This window comes from Sander lucioperca, chromosome 12 (assembly GCF_008315115.2).
Source record: "Sander lucioperca isolate FBNREF2018 chromosome 12, SLUC_FBN_1.2, whole genome shotgun sequence".
Taxonomy (NCBI): domain Eukaryota; kingdom Metazoa; phylum Chordata; class Actinopteri; order Perciformes; family Percidae; genus Sander; species Sander lucioperca.
The window spans coordinates 21,747,759-21,767,758 of NC_050184.1; the positions used below are offsets into that span (position 1 = coordinate 21,747,759).

Consider the following 20,000-nt stretch of genomic DNA (forward strand, 5'->3'; position numbering starts at 1 on the left):
TGGGTCTGGTACACCTGACCTGTCTGGTACATCTGGTGGGTCTGGGTCTGGTACACCTGACTTGTCTGGGTCTGGTACATCTGGTGGGTCTGGGTCTGGTACACCTGACTTGTCTGGGTCTGGTACAACTGATGGGTCTGGTACACCTGATGGGTCTGGGTCTGGTACACCTGACGAGTCTGTGTCTGGTACACCTGACGGGTCTGGGTCTGGTACACCTGACGGGTCTGGGTCTGGTACAGCTGACCTGTCTGGTACACCTGATGGGTCTGGGTCTGGTTCACTTGACTGGTCTGGGTCTGGTACACCTGACCTGTCTGGTACATCTGGTGGGTCTGGGTCTGGTACACCTGACTTGTCTGGGTCTGGTACATCTGGTGGGCCTTGATTCACCATCGCCAAAAGGCGAACCACCTGTTTGAAAAAAAAAAAAAAACACAATTTCAAGTGGAAGTTGATTTTTATGTAAATCATAATATGATGTCATATTTGGTGTCTTGACACAAATATATGGCACTAGTAAAAATAAAATATATAAATGTGATAACAGGACATCAACTTTGTTATTTTGGTTGTGGCAAAGTCTAGATTGATCATGCTATAGTAGCTAGCGAATGTTAAAGGGCTAGCAGCTGGTCAATAAGACAGAGTTGATTCAAAAACAATTTTTGATTAATTCATGAAAATGAATCACTAAACACAGTGGAACATACAGAAGCTCTTGGACATATTTATATAAAATGATTTATCGGGTTAAACGACTAAATTTGCAGCAAATACCTTAATTATAACCAAGGGGGTCAGCCTCTCCTCGGACCGCGAACCTCCTATGGCGCCATTTTAATTCTACAAAGCCATCAGCTCCCGTTAGCATCCCATTGACTGCCATTCATTTTGACGTCACTTTGACAGAGAATAACTTTACATCTGAAGAGTTTAAAGACTCTATTTGTCCATTGTTTATTTCTAAAGAAACACGACAATGTATAAAAGGCTCCATTACCTTGTACCTCACGTTATGGCTCCGTAGCAGACGTTTTTATAAAAATAGGCTAATGATTGGGTCATAACCACGAGACTTACTGTCTCATAGTAGAAGAAGCGCGCAGGCAGTTTCGTCTCACATTAGCTGTTTAAGTGTAATTACTAATGTTAACTATCATTTTAGTGATCAATAATTAGCCTGTGTCTATGTTATCTCCTTACATATACCTACGCTCTCCGTCTCTGCTAGATTGGGAATGATTGAGATTTCTCTTGGCACAGCTACCAGAAGACTTCCAACTTTCAGACAGGTTGCTCACATCACATCTACGTCTTCAAGCTCAGTTGGAGGCTGCTCAGTAACGCTCAGCCAGCACCGGGAAAGAGACTTCACTGGTCTCCGTTCAGAAACACGGGATCTGTTGGTCCACTCTTATATACAGTCTATGGTTATAACAAGATTGAGCTAGCTAAGCAGTTTGGTGTAATAAGTAGAGGATTTATTGATTTTGGGAAATCGTCTGATCTCAACAAAGTTAACGATAATGTTAGCTCAATGGACTGGCTGTATAATGTTAAACAGCGACAGGAAATCCTCTCTGTTGCTGGAAGTTTAAACATACCTGTATAGGAGCTAAATCTATCCATTAAAAAAATACTTTTTCAGCAGATATCTTCGTTATAAGAAGATTGAGCTAGCTAAGCAGTTTGGTGTTTATATGCTTGAAAATATCTCTGTTACTTGAAGTTGGCGGACGAACCTTCTCTTTTGGGATAAAACAAACTTGTAGTCGGGGGTTTCTCATACGGCTGTTACTACGACCATGCACAGCATATGCCAGGCATGTTGCACCAGTCCAGTGTGTTTGGCGAATCTTCTTGTGTGTATTGTGTATCAGTCTTATGGGTTGCTATGCTGTGACTGGACACAAACATGGCTCAAAGTACTGTAATGTCAGGTGATGCCTATGAATATTGTTATTGTGTTAAAAACATGTAAAAGGTTAAAATAGCTGAATGTGACAGGGTTCCTTTCTCCTGCAAAGCATTTCATACAAGAAATGACAGTTCTATTAAGATATCGGACTGATAAAGATACTAAAATCTGACAGAGACATGGAGCTCAACAGGCGTTGATACTTTACCTGGTTTCCTGTCGGTGAAAGACACACTTGGTGAGGGACCCATTCTCCCTCCACCTGCACAGAGTTTCACACAATGAGGGAAAGAAAAAATAAAATCTGTTTGTATTAAAAGTGATAAAAAAGTTTGGGCTCTTAAAATGTAGGAAACTGATAAAGAGAAAGATATTAATGGCCTGTTGAGCAGATATGATTATTGAACTGATTTGTCTTTTTTTGGGAATTGTTGCTGCCCAAGATGCCTGATTTTGTGGCAGCTTTTGTAAATAAATTGTGATAAAAGTTGCAATGTCTTCTGTATTTCTGTTGCAATAAAATTGTGAAAACAGTAAAAATTGCAAAAAAAATAAATCTAATTTTGTTTTTGTATAATTCTTTAAAAATGAAAAGGGGTGTGTGTGTCTGTGTGTGTGTGTGTGTGTGTGTGTGTCTCTGTCTGTCTGTCTGTCTGTCTGTGTGTGTGTGGGTGTGGGTGTGGGTGTGCGTCTGTGTGTGTGTGAGTCTGTGTGCATGTCTGTGTGGTGCGTGTGGGTGTGTGTGTGTGTGTGTGTGTGTGTGCGTGCATCAGTGTGTGTGTGTGTGTGTGTGTGTGTGTGTGTGTGTCTCTGTCTGTCTGTCTGTCTGTCTGTGTGTGTGTGTGTGTGGGTGTGGGTGTGGGTGTGCGTCTGTGTGTGTGTGAGTCTGTGTGCACGTCTGTGTGTGTGTGTGTGGGGGTGTGTGTGTGTGTGGGGGTGTGTGTGTGTGTGTGTGTGTGTGTGTGCGTGCATCAGTGTGTGTGTGTGTGTGTGTGTGTGTGTGTGTGTGCATCAGTGTGTGCGTCAGTGTGTGTGTGTGTGTGTGTGTGTGTGTGTGTGCATGCATGCGTGTGTGTGTGTGTTAGTGTGCGTGCATGCGTCTGTGTGTGTGTCTGTGTGTGTGTGTTAGTGTGCGTGTGTGTGCGTCTGTGTGTGTGTGTGTGTGTGTGTGTGTGTGTGTGTGTGTGTGTGTGTGCGTCTGGGTGTGCATGTGTGCGTCTGCGTGTGTTAATGTGTGTCTATATGTGTCTGTGTGTGTCTGTGTGTGTGCATGTGGTGGGTAGAACTGTGCAGTCCGACAAAGAGCAGATAATACATGTGAAATGTTCGAGTCACACTTCTCTCATCCAAAGAAATGACTCAAATCTAGTGCTTGCTCAGCGGCTCTCAGCATTGCATTTGACTGCTGTGATTGGTGGAAGTCGTGGGAAGCTCCAGTGATTAGTCAAATTTGCGAGGTGGCACTATTCCTGAAGGGACTGATTAGCTGAGTCATTGGATCAGACACAAACCTGTCTTCCAGCTGTGGGTCTTCCCATTGTTTGCTGCCAATAGTTTTCTAGGCGTTCTGTCACCTCTGCTTTTGCTTCTTTTTTCATAATCTCTTTCAGCACATTTTCCTCCTCGTCCAATTTCACTTCCTCATACAGAATGTTTGTGTAGCAACAACCTGAATCCGTACAGCAACAAGGGGACTCTGTACAGCATGGGCGGCCACAGCTTTTCTTCCGTCCAATTGAAGAGCCAACGGCAGCCACAATGACGATACCCAAGAGTAAAATCATACCCCAAAGCTGAAAAAAAAGAACAAAACAAAACAAAGATGGTTATATTATCAAAACAGAAGCTGAGAAACACTCATACTTTTAATAAAATCATATTCTGTTATGAGTTTATGGTGTTCGGACAACAGACCTTCAAATACAGGCTATTTTTGTATAATGGAAAACTGCAGCATATGCATGAAATAGATTGTGTCTGTGTGTGTGTGTGTGTGTGTGTGTGTGTGTGTGTGTGTGTGTGTGTGTGTATAAGTAATAATAAGTGAAATCTATTAAAGGGAAAATCTTGAAGGGTAATATGAGTAAAAAAATAAAGCAATAATGGGCATTTTACATTGTAAGTTAAAGGCTAAATTAGTTTTTCCAACCTGGACTCTCTGTCTCCATGTGTGTGTGTGTGTGTGTGTCTGAGTGTCTGATGAGAACAACAATCTGTGAAACTGGTCCCGTATTAAACCAGAACCAAGCTGTAATGTAACCCTACAGGACTAATGTTCAGCAGCAGTTAGAGTCACTAAAAGTTCTGTTGTTGCTGCTGACAGACTCAGATTATTATTCTAAGAGTCTGACAACATTATGGGATGGATCTGTACAGAGATAGACCTTTTAGTTAAAGAGTAAGATCCTTTTAGATTAACATGAAACAGCCCGGAACTCACCATCACCAAACCCACCAGACTCCATGTAAATAATCACTACTTTTATCAGCGTAAAACACACTTCATTCAAAGTGGACAGAAACTAAATCAAACTACCAAAAGCCGTCTTGGTTCATCTTTCCACTGTTCCAACAATCACCACTCTGGTTTGGTTGAAATAAACCCTTAATTCACCCATTTACATGTGGAGATATGCTGGCTCTATACACGCTAAAAGTCCTGATTATTTACATGGAGTCTGGTGGAAATATGCTGGCTCTATACACGCTAAAAGTCCTGATTATTTACATGGAGTCTGGTGGAAATATGCTGGCTCTATACACGCTAAAAGTCCTGATTATTTACATGGAGTCTGGTGGAAATATGCTTGCTCTATACACGCTAAAATTACTGATTATTTACATGGAGTCTGGTGGAAATATGCTGGCTCTATACACGCTAAAAGTCCTGATTATTTACATGGAGTCTGGTAAAACCAACCCCATTTAAATAAACACCAAGATAAACTCAAGATCTCAATATATAAGAAATAAAATAATTGACTACAACCACAGTTGTTCTCAGCCTTCGTGTGCAAATAATACACTGATGGAAGAAAAAACAGAATAACAGACTGACTGTGTAGAAAGCAAGAAAAACTCACCCTTGAATGGTTTTTCAGTTCAGCGATGGTTGTTCGTTCCTCAGCTGTGCGGTTGTTTTTCTCTTTGCAGGCTAACAGTTTCTGTTGTTCAGACTGATTTATCTCACAGCAAACATACCAGTCTCCATCGATTAACACAGAGGTAACCCACAGCAGACTGACAAAAACTGCCTTGATAACGTGGTAAACTACATAACAACAACCTTTACAGCAAGATTTACATGTAGATATATCGCATGTATATATAAATGTCTTGTCCATCCAGAGTTGTAAAACAAATATAATACCAGATGGCAAAGCCATGTAGACAATGCAGTCACTACATCTTTCTTCACAATTGCACTCGTAATCCCTGTCAAGCACAACATTGTAGAAAAAAATCACAATGATTGCCACAAATAAGCCAAGTTGTTTGAGAGCGAAATCTGGAAAGATGTTCTTCATCTTTGGTGCAAAGTTTAATTCTGCTGAGAGCTGCTTGGTACCTCTGGTTATATACCAACAAAAAAACAAATCATTTCCTGTTTCCCACAAACGTTCAGAGTTCAGAGACTGTTTTATCTCTTGAGGGTAAATTTGATTTGCAGTAGAGGGCTAAACCGCAAACATACGAGAAGATGTGCGACGCTTCAAAACGGTTACAGGAAACAAATAACAAATCTGTTTGTCAGAATAATAAAACCATTTGAATGTAGGCCAGGATAAAGTGGTGCTGAGCAGTGCAGAGCGAGCCTCTGCTGGCCGGGTCGGTCCATCGAGGCCCCTGAACTTCACTGCCACCAGCGCTTCCTCCCACAGGTGTTGGTGATTTTTCAGAAGAGCTTCAATGTTTTCTTTGTTTAGTTTCAGTGAATTTTAAAACTGTGAAGTAGAGACATGAAGGTGAGCAGCGCTGCAGTGACAGGATGGAAACAGGTTACTGATTACTGACGCAGCACAAGATAGAAAGAGTCGGCCTGAGAAAGAATAACCACATGTTGTTGTGGTCGTTTCATGCCAGCGTTGTGAGCTGAATACTTTCTATTCTGCAGGTGTCAGCTCCTCCAGCTCTGCAGGTCACACTGTGTGAACAGCTTTTAGTTTCTCACTGAAGCTACGGGCCTGTTGGTTCAATTACCAAAACACAATAATATACCTCTCATCTATGAAATGATTAGGACTTGGTTTAGAGAAATCTTGGTTCACAAACTGTAAAAGAAAGGAGACCTCCATCTGGGCCCGACTCCAGATGGGGGCCCCAGGCTTCCTCCGGGCCTGGTCATTCTTTTGAACCATTCCTAGTCCGGCCCCTCGCCTGAGACCACTTTGCCATGGGAGACCCTCCCAGGAGCACCAGGCTCCAGACAACCCATGCCTCAGGTTCATAGGGACACACAAACCTCTCCGCCACGATAGGGAGATTAAAACACTGTCATCTGCAAACTTTCATCATCATAGTTGCTCCTACAGTCATTTGCAGGCCCTGATTGGCTAATCGGGAGCACCGGGAGAGTTCCAGGTGGGCCGGTCTGGTAATTTGGTCGTGAGGGCCGGTGGTCAGGACCCACTCGCAGAGTGCAGCCTGGTTAATGATGACGTATTTATGTTTTCAGTCCTGCGACGGTGGCAACTCGTACACTTCAGTGACCGCGAGCAAAAATAAGCTGTAAAAATTGATAATAGAAAGCGCAAAACAGCACTGAAAAGGCGACATTTTAAAAAGGAGCTCTAGGAAGGGATGGGGCCAGATGATCTAGATTGAGCAACTTTTTAATAAAAACTAGTGACAGTGAAACGCCAAATCAAGCCGATGAGACGGGTAAGCTAAGCTAGTTGGGAGCAGTGCAAGATGCTAGTGGTCTTATAAAACATTATACAATGTTGCCTGCAAACCAGCGTTTATGTTTATGAATCAAACTCCTCCTCCTCCTCCGCAGCCAGTAGTCCAGTTTGCTGCTAACAGTGACGATGAAGAGCCAGTAACGTTACCAAGCAGCAGCCATGAGCCCAGAACTCCAGAGTGGGCAGGTAGGGTGGCTCACTGAGTAATTATAAGATTATAAGAATTAATAAGAGTGTGGTGTAGACCTGCTCTATATGAAAAATGCCCTGAGATAATTAATGATGCCGGATGACTCGGCATTACATTAATGAAAGCTGTGTAAAAAGGGGAGATTTGTGCTGAGAATTATGACAATTTATAAAATGTGATTTAGTGTCAGAAGCAGAGCCAGTAGTGTTGATAGCAGCTGTCAGTGTGGAAGGTGATCTACTGTAAGCTGTTGATCACAGTGTGTGAACAAGCACACATGACACAATATTTATAATCACCATCTATACCCAAATGTTACTAGTGACCCATTATGCTTTTTATCATCAAAATTTGGATAGTAAATATACAAAGCCCACGAGTGAAAGGGAAGAGAAAGTTATATGAAATATTATAGAAAGGAAAAATAGATTATGGTGTCATTAGTAAGTGCAATACAATGTATTTAATTCTTTATTAAATTTTAAGTTTTGGATATCTGTGAACACTTATTTTCACAGAAATAGAATCTGATATTGTATGTATGTATACATATTAACTGTTATAATAAATCTACAACACTTACTATATTTGCCCTGAATTGGAAATGCTTTTTTACAAAAATTCACTGAATTACAAGGCCATAGAGAACAGGGCCCTTTAGCAGACTTACTGTATATACTAAGGTTTTAATTACATTTATTTTAATATAGTCAGTAGTGAAGTGAAGTGGGCCGGTCTAAGGCCTGAAACTCCAGGGCTGATAAGAGTCCCACTCTGGCCCTGGTTATTTGTATATAGAATCTAAAATACAATGATGTAACCCACGTAGTTTCTTCGAGCCTTCAGTGTTTTCTTTGTTTTGTGAAGTTCTGTGAAGTAGAGACATGAAGGTGAGTAGCGCTGCAGTGACAGGATGGAAACAGGTTACTGATGAGAGACGCAGCTCAAGAAGGAAAGAGTCGGCCTGAGAAAGAATAACCACATGTTGTTGTGGTCGTTTCATGCCAGCGTTGTGAGCTGAATACTTTCTATTCTGCAGGTGCCAGCTCCTCCAGCTCTGCAGGTCACACTGTGTGAACAGCTTTTAGTTTCTCACTGACCCTACCAGCCTGCCAGCGTCTAATCTATGAAATCATTATGATATGGTACAGAGAAATCCTCATACACAAATTGTAAAAATAAATCTGTGAAATGTTATTCCATGTTGCTTAGTTTTGGTATTTCTTTCTAATTTACATCCAAAAGCAGCACAAATCTTAATTCAACATCTCCTCTTACAAAGGTTAGAATGATATCTTACAAAAAGTTATTCATAAGTTGTCCTACGAATGCCCAGCAACACTAGCAATCAGTGCGCCTGCAGTGCAGAATCTGTTTAGGCAAATAAACTACTTTTTGAAGTTTAAGAAAAAGTTATGTTTTGTGTTGAAATAAGTAAGTGAAGAGTCAGCCTTCATGTCTGGGGTCCTGCCTCACCCTGTTTATATTACATCGCCTGACTTCCTTCTGCATATCCTGTCACCCAATTACGTGGGTTATATAGGAATTAATCTCTCATGTCCAGCTCTATCTCCACAGCGCTGTGGAGGAACGTCTGGCTGCACCACAGATGCATTCTGGGATAGGAGAACAAACTCTCTGGGTTGTTTGAATTTCTTTAAACCAATCTCAATGGTCCTGGGCGGCGCTGAGCTCCAGACGCAGCGACGGTGGCTCTGCTAACAGTCTCAGGAAGGAACTGGTTCTGGAGGAACATTTGTCCCCCGCAAAAGAAAACTCCTCATCCAATATTAAATGAAGTTAACTGTTGACACAATACAGTAATGTGAGATATTTAAATGAGCTGATACATGGTTAAACCTCATTGGCTCTTACCAGTGTATCTCTGTGTGTACTTCGTCCACAGCAATCCCACCAATCAGTCCAAAACCTCCCAGTTAGAGAGGAAATGACCTCAACATATTCTTTATAAAACCTCCCAGTTAGAGAGGAAATGACCTCAACATATTCTTTAGAAATCTTTATATTCCCATTTATCATTCCCTGAAAGCAGGCCTGTCTTGTTACAGCTTCATAAACTTCTTAACTTGATATTTTTAGCGTGTAGCTCGATAGCAGTTTGAGAACAGAAACACAGAGAGAGAGAGAGAGAGAGAGAGAGAGAGAGAGAGAGGAAGGTTCTGTGGAATCAACCATCAATGATCCAGATTAGGGGATGGAAAATGAGCAAACAAAGTATTTTTTTTCTTTTAACATTCCAACTGAATTGTCATAAAATAATAATGATAGTTATGATGCAGAACGTGGCAGAGTACAAGATTAAAGTTCCAGAACTCTTAAAGTGAATAAATGTCCAGAGATACTTTCTACCACCGCTGCTCAGAAAAACACAGAACCAGTTGGTCTTTAAAGTTTAATGAAGTTTAGTTGATGGTGTACAATGATTAGTTAAAACACAATATATACATATTATTATAAAATGTAAGGGTTAATACTAAATCATGAATTTGTTTTATAATGATTTAACTGCATTCAGCTCAGAGAAAAGGGATTAATATTCTGTTTATGTTTGAGGTTATCATGAAGCTATGACAGAGTTTGTCCACCAGAGAGCGCTGACAAGTTAATTATTACACAACATCCATGGTTTATAAGAGATCCCTAATAAATGGGTTTATCTCATGTGTTTTAGTAAAAACAAACAAAAATAACACATAAAGCTGTTAGCAGTGATGAACCGGCCATTTCTGTGACAGTTGGACATTGCACGCTAGATTTAAAGGCATGAATTTGGGTAGGCATATGTATTATGACTGGATTTACAGTAAAGCCTCTTGGAGCTACCTCCTAAACCCAACAGGAAGTCAGCATTTTGAAATTGAAAATTCATCTTTTGCTTGATTTTAACCATTTGCAGGCGTTGTACCACAAACTCCTCCTGAGTAAGTCCACTCATGATACATACAGTATGCCTACCCAATTTCATGAAAGTTAAAGGAGGGGCCTCTAACTTTGAAAACTGTTAGTGCCAATATGCCACAGCCAAGACGAGACCTCTATCAGATCACTATTTTCACCAAGTATGACAGGTGTACCACTTTTCACAACTTTTTGAGAAAGAAGAAAAAACATTTAAACTTCAATAGGGCCTTCACCCCCGATGATGTCGGCGCTCATGCCCTAATTATTTACAGTGTGTTGGAATGTGACCCATAGTTAGACCCATCTTTACGACTTTACGAATAAAGCTGCCTCTTTGGATGAGTCTGATGGACCCCGTGATTCTGACGGAGGATGTGATTCTGACGGAGGATGTGATTCTGACGGAGGATGTGATTCTGACGGAGGATGTGATTCTGACGGAGGATGTAATTCTGACTGAGGATGTGATTCTGACGGAGGATGTGATTCTGACGGAGGATGTGATTCTGACGGAGGATGTGATTCTGACGGAGGATGTGATTCTGACGGAGGATGTGATTCTGACCGAGCCTGGGATTTTGTAGGACCCTGTGAATCTGATGAACCTGAATAATAAAACAAAATGTATAGAGTTTATATTTGGTGTGTTGGTGTAAACCTCCTGGATGGATACACAGACAGACAGACAGACAGACAGATTTACCTCTTGCTTCTGTGCTTCAACATGAATTGTTTGATCCTGCAAGAGTTTCATACAGTTAGTTAGGATGTTTTCATTTCCAGAAAAGAAATGAGAACAAATGAAGTTGTCACATAATCCTTTCCCTGTTTTTATTTTATTTTTGTCATTTGTACCATGTTTTCTTGTGTTTTTGTGTAGCCAGTTAATAAGTTTTGTTAATAACCATTAACATCAACAACACAGTGACGTTCAACAACTTTCTGTTTCGTGATGTAACATTGAAGTTCTCCGCGCCGCCACGGCCTCTCCCTTCTGCAAAATTACAATCTTCAAATTGAAGAATCATCAAGGTCTTAAAGGACAACTTTCCAAGGCCAAGACGAGTCCTCCATCAGATCGCTATTTTCACCAAGTCTGACAGGTTTACCAATTTCACAACTTTTTGAGAAAGACGGAAAAACATTTAAACTTCAATAGGGTGAGTCTGTGAATCTGACGGACCTGGTACACTGGATGGACCCTGATTCCCGGTTGCCAAAAAGCGAGCCACCTGTTTGAAGAAAACACAATTTCAAATGGAAGTGTTTACGGGAATACAGAATAATAAAACAAAGAGTACAGAGTTTATATTTGGTGTGTTGGTGTTCGCGAGTGAGGGGACAATGGAGCGGGAGATTGGTCGGAGAATCGGCGCAGCGGGTGCGGTATTACACTCAATTTATCGCACCGTTGTGACGAAAAGAGAGCTGAGCCAGAAGGCAAAGCTCTCAATCTACCGGTCAGTTTTCGTTCCTACCCTCACCTATGGTCATGAAGGCTGGGTCATGACCGAAAGAACGAGATCCAGGGTACAAGCGGCCGAAATGGGTTTCCTCAGGAGGGTGGCTGGCGTCTCCCTTAGAGATAGGGTGAGAAGCTCAGTCATCCGTGAGGAGCTCGGAGTAGAGCCGCTGCTCCTTCGCGTCGAAAGGAGCCAGTTGAGGTGGTTCGGGCATCTGGTAAGGATGCCCCCTGGGCGCCTCCCTAGGGAGGTGTTCCAGGCACGTCCAGCTGGGAGGAGGCCTCGGGGAAGACCCAGGACTAGGTGGAGGGATTATATCTCCAACCTGGCCTGGGAACGCCTCGGGATCCCCCAGTCGGAGCTGGTTAATGTGGCTCGGGAAAGGGAAGTTTGGGGTCCCCTGCTGGAGCTGCTACCCCCGCGACCCGCTACCGGATAAGCGGAAGAAGATGGATGGATGGATGGTGTAAACCTCCTGGATGGATGGATGGATAGATAGATATGTGACATGATGAGGTTTTTCACTCCCTCTTACCTGTGCACGGGAGTGCGCACCAGTACACCTGGGGCTCATCCCCTTTGATTGGGAGAGGTGGGGGCTCTATTTAAGCCTGTGTGTAGACTTGTTCTGTCTCGGTCTTCTCCTGTTGGGTGTGGAGACGTGTCTGGGCTGGCGTGCTGCATTGTTTGTATTGCCGTGCAGCTGGCATTAACGAGCGTTCTCTCATAGAGCCAACTTTGTTTCGGCCGTGGACGTCCCAGTGTGGATAGATGAACACCTGGGCTGCTGCCGTTGGGTGCCTCGGTAAGCTGCATGCCTCCCTGCTTCGACCCATTTGGTGTTTATCAAGATCTGACAGTCTTATTTGTTATAGTTGGGTGCTGTGTGGTTGCGCGGGTTGCGTGCCCCCCTGCCGGGGTCTGAGGGTGGCGTGTCCTGTAAAGCGGTAAGTGCCTTGTCTGCCTGTTTGCTTACAATTTAGTACGGTCCTGTTTTAATGGTGGGTTTCCACAAGCTACAGCCTTGTGCATGCTGCTGTGGAGGCTGCCGGGTGCCACAGCTGTCTAAGGGGCCAACACTCCCTTCTGCATTTCTCCTCCCACTCCTGGTACAGATTGTTCTGGATACTGGTACAGCAGTGTTTGGATGTATGGGACTGTTCTGGACGCACAGAGCTGGTTTGGATTGACACGGCTAAGTGTTTGAACACCCAGACATTGGCTGTGTAAATATTGGTATTAACTGTGTATATATTGCATGTGGGTTTTTGTTCTTTTCGTTTGATTTTGGTTTTTTAATTATGCATGCTGGTTTGACAATTTGAATTGTGTTTTGTTTATTTCTTTCCTAATATTCATTCTATGCTGTCTTTTAACATAAAGGATCCTGTTATTTTTATAGATAACATTTGAAACAAAGAAATAAAATCGTATATTTTTATAAATACATTATTGTCTCTGACCCGTAATTTTGGATAAACGGATTTGTGTGCTTTAAAGGTCTTTAGCGTTGTTGGAAATTGTAGCTTTTCGAGTGTCATAGGCCGCTTGTATTGCCACAGAAAGATATAGATAGATAGATAGATAGATAGATAGATAGATAGATAGATAGATAGATTTACCTCTTGATTGTCTGCTTCAACATGAATTATTTGATCCTGCAAAGAGTTTCATACTGTAAGTTTGGATGTTTTCATTTTCATTGAAATTAGAACAAAATAAGTTGTCACATAATCCTTTCAGTGTTTTAATTATATTTTTGTCATTTGTACCATGTTTTCTTGTTTTTGTGTTAAGCCAGAATAGGTTCAAACAGATGACTGCTCCTGTGTTCCTTCCTCTTGTAAAGTGGTTTATACAATAAATTAAACTCATAAATATAGAGAGTTGGCCAACTAGGGAATTGAATGTTCTGAGCTATCCCGTTATGCGACTGATTCCGAGGTGGTCACGTGTTTCATGGACTCCATGTTGGATACCAACATTCATCTGATTCCCATTGACATAGTTCAGGGAATAGTGGAAAGATGTAATAAACTATTTAAAAAATGACAAATCACTGAAAAAATGCCCAACTGTTGAGCGTTTGGCTGCAATGGAAGCCAGGGAAGCAGCAACAGATTTCACAAGTACCCCCGTGAACCAAAAAAACGAAAAGTATGGGAGCTGAAGGTAAAAAGAGCAAACTGGAGGGCAAGTGACTCATTTTTGTATGAGGTAAATGCCAATTTCTCTCTTTGACTTATGAACAAATTACATAGGACAAATATAGTAATACCATCGTTAATGTGTACCATGCTGTCAAAAAAGTTCTAACATTGCTTAAGAAATGAAGTTTGAAGTTAGCCATGCCTTATGCTAGTGTTAGCTTTTTTGCTAGCACTCCATGTACCTAAATACTTGTGATCTTGCCATAATCATGACTTGAATTTAAGCTAGTCTGACTTCAATTGTCATCTGTAACTCTGATGTAATATACTGTGACCACGCAGGCATGTCATTTATGTTGATTTAGATCATCAGATATTATTAATACATAACTTTGCCTCGGTTACTACTAAGTTATTATTGCTAGCCTGATAACATTCAGGGCTGTAGTACCGGACGTTTTTTCTATGGACTTGTCTCGGCCACTGGTCTCGCCAAATATGGCTTTTGGTCTCGACCGAGTCCAGGTGTCTTTATTAAGTTATAATATTGGAGGGAAAGTGAAACACAGCTTGGATGGGGATGTTGTTTGGGTTTTCACAAGTTTAGACTGCTAGATAACGCTATGCCGAAGTTTGCTAACATTAGCGCAACAACGTTAGCCTAGACGGCTAGGTAAATATATTACGACTGCCTTAAGAGTTTCCTATATCTGCATCCACATTGTCAACATAAGACCTGTGGCGTTAGTGCTCCTTTTGCACCATCATTTGATTGAATGAAATATTAAGCTTCACTCTCACAAAATGGGTGGGTTTTTGTCACGTTACACACAAAGCGAACTGGCTATAGTTAGCCTGTGCGTATGCTAGCGGACATTAGCTAACGTTGCCGAGCCAGGCAGCGGGCGAGCTAACCACGACAGTATTGTCGCCCACAATCAACCTCTGCTGCGAAAAGCAGTCAACCTGCAGTTATGTTTTGAAATGGAGACACACATATCGTGCCCCAACCATAGGGGTAGGTAAACACTGCTTAGAGACTTAATAGGCGACGTGGTCACTCACTACAATATACACTGTAATATTTCCGTAAGGGCCTTTTACATATTGACAAACGTTGATAGTAACATCTATATGCCTGTTTATAGTGAAAATAAGCGATTTATTTCAAGATAGCATATTTGCCCCACAGGGTTACACTGTAGAGTCATCTGACATTGGTATCAAATATGGCGCCCATGATTTGAGTTGGCCAAACTCTCTCTAATATATGGCTCTGATTAAACTGATAAAGCTGCTACAACCTAGATGAAAATGACAGAAACTTAAGACTTGATGATTCTTTACCTGGTGTCCTGTTTGTGAAAGATCCCCTTGGACTTGCACTTCTTCTGCAACATAACATTTCTACATATTTAGTATTTTGTCCCTGTTTTTTTGACAGACAGACAGGCAGGCAGACAGACAGACAGGCAGGCAGGCAGACAGACAGACAGGCAGACAGACGTGAATGTATTTACCATTGTCTCCTGGGAGTGGCGGTCTTTCATCCTGCAGAGAGTTTCATACAATGAGGGGAAGGGTTACAAAGACAAAAAAAAGAAAATAACTTAAATGCGAGATAAAATTCATATGCTCTAATTTCACACTTGGGGTTTTAAACAGTGGTGGAGAAAGTACTGAATCTCAGTACTTCAGTAAAAGTACAAATAACCAGAGACAGTTACTTTAGTAAAAGTAGAAGTACCACAGTGACAACCCTACTTATTTGCATATTACCATTTTAAATGGTAATATGCAAATAAGAAAAAAAAGTTCTTAGTTGGTTAGTTTGCACCTTGGCCAATGAGGGCACTGTGTCTAGTGACCTATGGTTTACAAAGGGGGGGGGGGTTCAGTTATTTTGATGCTGAGCTTCGACAGTATCCATACATCCTCTACCACAAACAAGGCCTGGCTTTAAAAATACAATTCCTATCCTAACCAGCATAAAACAGAAATATGTTGTTAGAATCTGAATGCGGTTGGTTTTATTCATGGATGCATTTTAAGACGATTTTATTTCCTTTAACCATGGGAGTAAGCAAATAAAGAGGCCCAGCCAAATAAATAAGATATGAACACGTCTTGCGCTGCCTGGCGGAGGATTAAACAACGCTGTGGAGAGAAATAGATGGCAACTAGGATTTAAAAACGGGAATAATAAACCAATATTTTCATTTTCACTTTTACCAGAGGCTGTATTACCAAGGGTCAGCGGCGCTGCGCCCGGCTCTGGAGCACCGGAGCCGGCATGGAAGCTGATGAAGGAGCGGCGGTGCCCAATATATACAGTATCTATGGCAACAGAACTTCACTGGTGAGGCAAACGTATGACGGTCAGGAAGACATTTTAGCAGGGGGAAAAACTGATCAGAAAATGTAGCGAAACTGTAAAGTAGTAAAAGTAAAGTATGCACTATTGATTCTACTTAAGTACAGATACGTGAAAAATGTACTTAAGTACAGTAACAAAGTATTTGTACTTTGTTACATTCCACCACTGGTTTTAAATTGTAGGAGACTGATAAAGATATTGATGGTCAGTTGAGCAGATATTATGTTGAGAGAGCTGACATTCAATCAGAGACAAACCTCTCTTCTAGTGGGTCTTATCGTTTTCCAAAGTTGTTTTAGTTTTTCTTTCGACTCTTCTGCTTCTTCTTTCATAATCTCTTTCAGCATATTTTCCTCCTCATCCAATCTCACTTTCTCATACAGAATGTTTGTGTAGCACCAATCTGAAGAGCGGCCACAGATTTTCCTCCGTCCAATGCAAGAGCCAACGGCAGCCACACCGACGATACCCAAGAGTAGAGACATTCCGATCAACTGAAAAAGATGCATTAAAGATTGTTATATTATTCATCACAGAAGCTGTGAAACAGCCGTAGTTGCAATCAAATTGTATTCTGTTAATTTGAGGTTATGAGTTGGTTGTCTTCGAACAACAGACCTTTAAATGTGTGTATAATGTGACACTGCAGCGTATGTATGAAATAGATGTGTGTGGTGACGGTGGCAGAGAGCAGAGAGTTGGACATAAGCAATGGCCCAATGGCCCGGGGCCAGTTAAACTGCATGTCGGCAAGTTGATTCACTGGCCCGGCATCTCTAGAACTAAACATCTGTACATAAAACCGAACCACAGCCACAGCAAAATAAGTAACAGGGATGTCACTTCCAGACAGAGAAGCATTCATTCTTTTAGTGCACGCTTGTTCTAAAAAAAAAAAAGTCTGTAAATAAAAATGTTTTATGTTCAAACAACCAACCAAACAGGGACATCTTTAGTAAACAGAAAATAATTCATTTTTCATAAATAACAGTGGGCGCTATGTTAATAAAATGGCTTTTAGAATGAATTTTTAGTAGTTATAATCAGGACTGATTTAGGTTAAAGATTTGACTCAGTGAAAGGGGGAATTAGTAATATATATTTTTTCATCTTTGTCCTTTTATGCCTCACTCTTTAAGTGACACACAAGGGTTTATTATCACGTCATCTTGAAAAAATAAAATATCACAAACCCTAAAGATAAAATCATGATCTCAAGAAATAAAATATATTTTACAACCACAGCTGTTCTCTGCCTCCGTGTGCAGATCAAACTGATGGAAGAAACATCACACATAACACAGACACAAACTGACATGATGTGTAGAAAGCAAGAAAAACTCACCCTGGAATAATTTTTCAGTTCAGCGATGGTCTTCTTTTCCACATCTGTGAGGTTGGTTTTGTCTTTGCAGGCTAACAGTTTCTGTTGTTCAGACTGATTTATCTCACAGCAAACATACCAGTCTCCATCGATTAACAGAGAGGTAACCCACAGTGCACCTATGAAAGCTGCCTTGATCATGTGATAACCTACATAACAAATCCATGAGAAACTGACAGGTTTATATATGTATCCACATCGTAATGCCTTGTCTGTCCAGAGTTGTAAAACAAATATAATAACAGATGGCATAGCCATGTAAGAAATGCAACTATCTCCTTCACAAGTGCACTCATAATCCCTGTCGAGCACAACATTGTAAATAAAAGTCACAATAATTGCGACGTAGGTGCCGAGTTGTGCAAGAGCGAAACCTGGAAAGATGTTCTTCATCTTTGCTGCAAAGTTTGAATCTGCTGAGAGCTGCTGCTTGGTACCTCTGGATGGATATACTAACATGCAACCAATCATGCAGTTCCCGTTTCACAGAAACTTGTGGTCATCTTGAAATGTAATGTCACGTGTGTTAGTAAAGCGGCAGCTTCGCGGCTCAACTGCAGTTCTTCGAGTCAATCCCCACAGACCCCCATGTTAGAAAATATAAACTTCACAGCCTAAATCAACATGTTTACAGCCTGGTAATTTCATCCTTCATAACAATAGTTAGGTGGATTTGACTAAAAAAAAAAAATCTAAATCAGCTAATTTACCTTCTTTTATAGAAGGGTGTCCAAAAAGTGTGTCAGTATCTGGTGTGACCACCATGTGCCTCACACAGTGCAACACATCTCCTTCACATAGAGTTGATCAGGTTGTTGATTGTGGCCGTCTACTCCTCTTCAATGGCTGTGTGAAGTTGCTGGATATTGGCAGGACCTGGAACACGCTGTCGTATACACCGATCCAGAGCATCCCAAACATGCTCAATGGGTGACATGTCCAGTGAGTATGCTGGCCATGTAAGAACTGGGATGTTTTCAGCTTCCAGGAATTGTGTACAGATCCTTGCAACATGGGGCCGTGCATTATCATGCTGCAACATGAGCTGATAGTTGTGGATGAATGGCAAAACAATGGGCCTCAGGATCTCGTCACGGTATCTCTGCATTCAAAATGCCATCAATATTATGAACCTGTGTTTGTTGTCCATAACATACGCCTGCCCATACCATAACCACACCGCCATCATGGGCCACTCGATCCACAACGTTGACATCAGCAAACCTCTCATCGACACACCACCATACACGCTGTCTGCCATCTGCCCTGTACAGTGTAAACCGGGATTCATCCGTGGAGAGAACACCTCTCCAAAGTGCCAGACGCCATCGAATGTGAGCATTTGCCCACTCAAGTCGGTTACGACGACGACCTGCAGTCAGGTAGAGACCACGATGAGGACGACGAGCATGCAGATGAGCTTCCCTCAGACAGTTTCTGACAGTTTGTGCAGAAATTCTTTGGTTATGTAAACCGATTGTTGCAGCAGCTGTCCAGGTGGCTGGTCTCAGACCATCTTGGAGGTGAAGATGCTGGATATTGAGGTCCTGGGCTGGTGTGGTTACACGTGGTCTGCGTTTGTGAGGCCAGTTGGATGTACTGCCAAATTCTCTGAAACGCCTTTGGAGACGGCTTATGGTAGAGAAATGAACATTTAATTCACGGACAACAGCCCTGGTGGACATTCCTGCAGTCAGCATGCCAACTGCACGCTCCCTCAACACATATCTGTGGCATTGTGCTGTGTGATAAAACTGCACATTTTAGAGTGGCCTTCATTGTGTCCAGCCTAAGGAACACCTGTGCAATAATCCTGCTGTCTAATCAGCATCTTGATATGCCACACCTGTGAGGAGGATGGATTATCTGCACGGCAGCCTTGGCCAGCAGTGTGTGAATGCTGAATGGTTCCTGTTCTATGTTAAAGCGCTTTGAGTAGTCGTTAAGACTAGAAAAGCACTTTATAAATACAGTCCAGGCATTGAGAAAGATATTAACAAGTTAATTAAGTTAAGTATGTGTCAACAATCAACCATCTGTTTTAGTGAATTTTAAAACTGCAAAGTACAGACATGAAGGTGAGCAGCGCTGCAAACACGAGCAGACCAACAAACAATCTACAGATATTTTTTTTTTTACAGTTTTTAGCAGTGATCCAGAAGGAAATCTGCAGAGTTTTTTCTGCTTGGGTTGAAGATTGGTTAACATTTTGTTAACCAAAAAAACATTTTTTAATCCGCAGATTCCGTGTGGCCCTGATGATGACTTATATTAACAGTAAAGTAGCCCAAGAAAGGAAGTCCCAGCCTGAGAGAAACGTTTCATCACCTTCCTTTGTGCGTGTTAAAAAAGAGAAGAGCCAAACACCAACTCTTATCATGGCACAAGTTGTCCACATACTCATTTAGTTTGTTCTATTTTATTTTGCATGCACAATGCCAACAATGTGCACAGTTGCAAGAGGGATTATTTCTTAATATGACAAACCCTTATATGATATGTCTAGTGATGTTTGTATCATGTTATTATTTTGTCATATCGCTCAACAGTCCAACATTGTGTGTTGTATTATTGTGGAGAATGTTTGTAGGCAGAAAATTGTTGCAGGCTAATGTAACACACCCACACACACACACCTACTATTGTGTGTTTTATTATTGTGGAGAATGTAGAAAATAGTTGGAGGTAA

General features: G+C 41.5%; 2 protein-coding genes across 2 annotated transcripts in view; both read right to left on the bottom strand.

Annotated features, from left to right (window-relative positions):
• LOC116059182 overlaps positions 1-17,435 on the bottom strand; it is a 27,013-nt gene extending 9,578 nt beyond the window's left edge. The window contains exon 1 of the transcript XR_004107238.2: positions 17,273-17,435. The gene's annotated coding sequence lies outside the window, so the exon portion shown is untranslated. The remainder of the gene's footprint in view (positions 1-17,272) is intronic.
• LOC116059181 lies at positions 1,834-5,511 on the bottom strand. The gene is made up of 4 exons (XM_031312135.2): positions 5,005-5,511; positions 3,459-3,714; positions 2,130-2,185; positions 1,834-1,906 (listed from the first exon to the last, which is right to left on the bottom strand). Exons 1-4 carry the CDS (start codon positions 5,446-5,448, stop codon positions 1,886-1,888), a joined length of 777 nt encoding a protein of 258 aa, XP_031167995.1. The 5' UTR covers positions 5,449-5,511; the 3' UTR covers positions 1,834-1,885.
• Positions 17,436-20,000: the final 2,565 nt, after the last annotated feature.

Bases quoted from the DNA above. Each gene is read 5' to 3' on its own strand.
- LOC116059181 (XM_031312135.2), bottom strand. From the start codon at position 5,448: ATGAAGAACATCTTTCCAGATTTCGCTCTCAAACAACTTGGCTTATTT. The intron at 3,715-5,004 runs GTGAGTTTTTCT...CTTTTTTTTCAG, and splicing joins AACTGAAAAACCATTCAAGG to CTTTGGGGTATGATTTTACT. The intron at 2,186-3,458 runs TGGGAAGACCCA...GAAACTCTGTGC, and splicing joins AAACTATTGGCAGCAAACAA to AGGTGGAGGGAGAATGGGTC.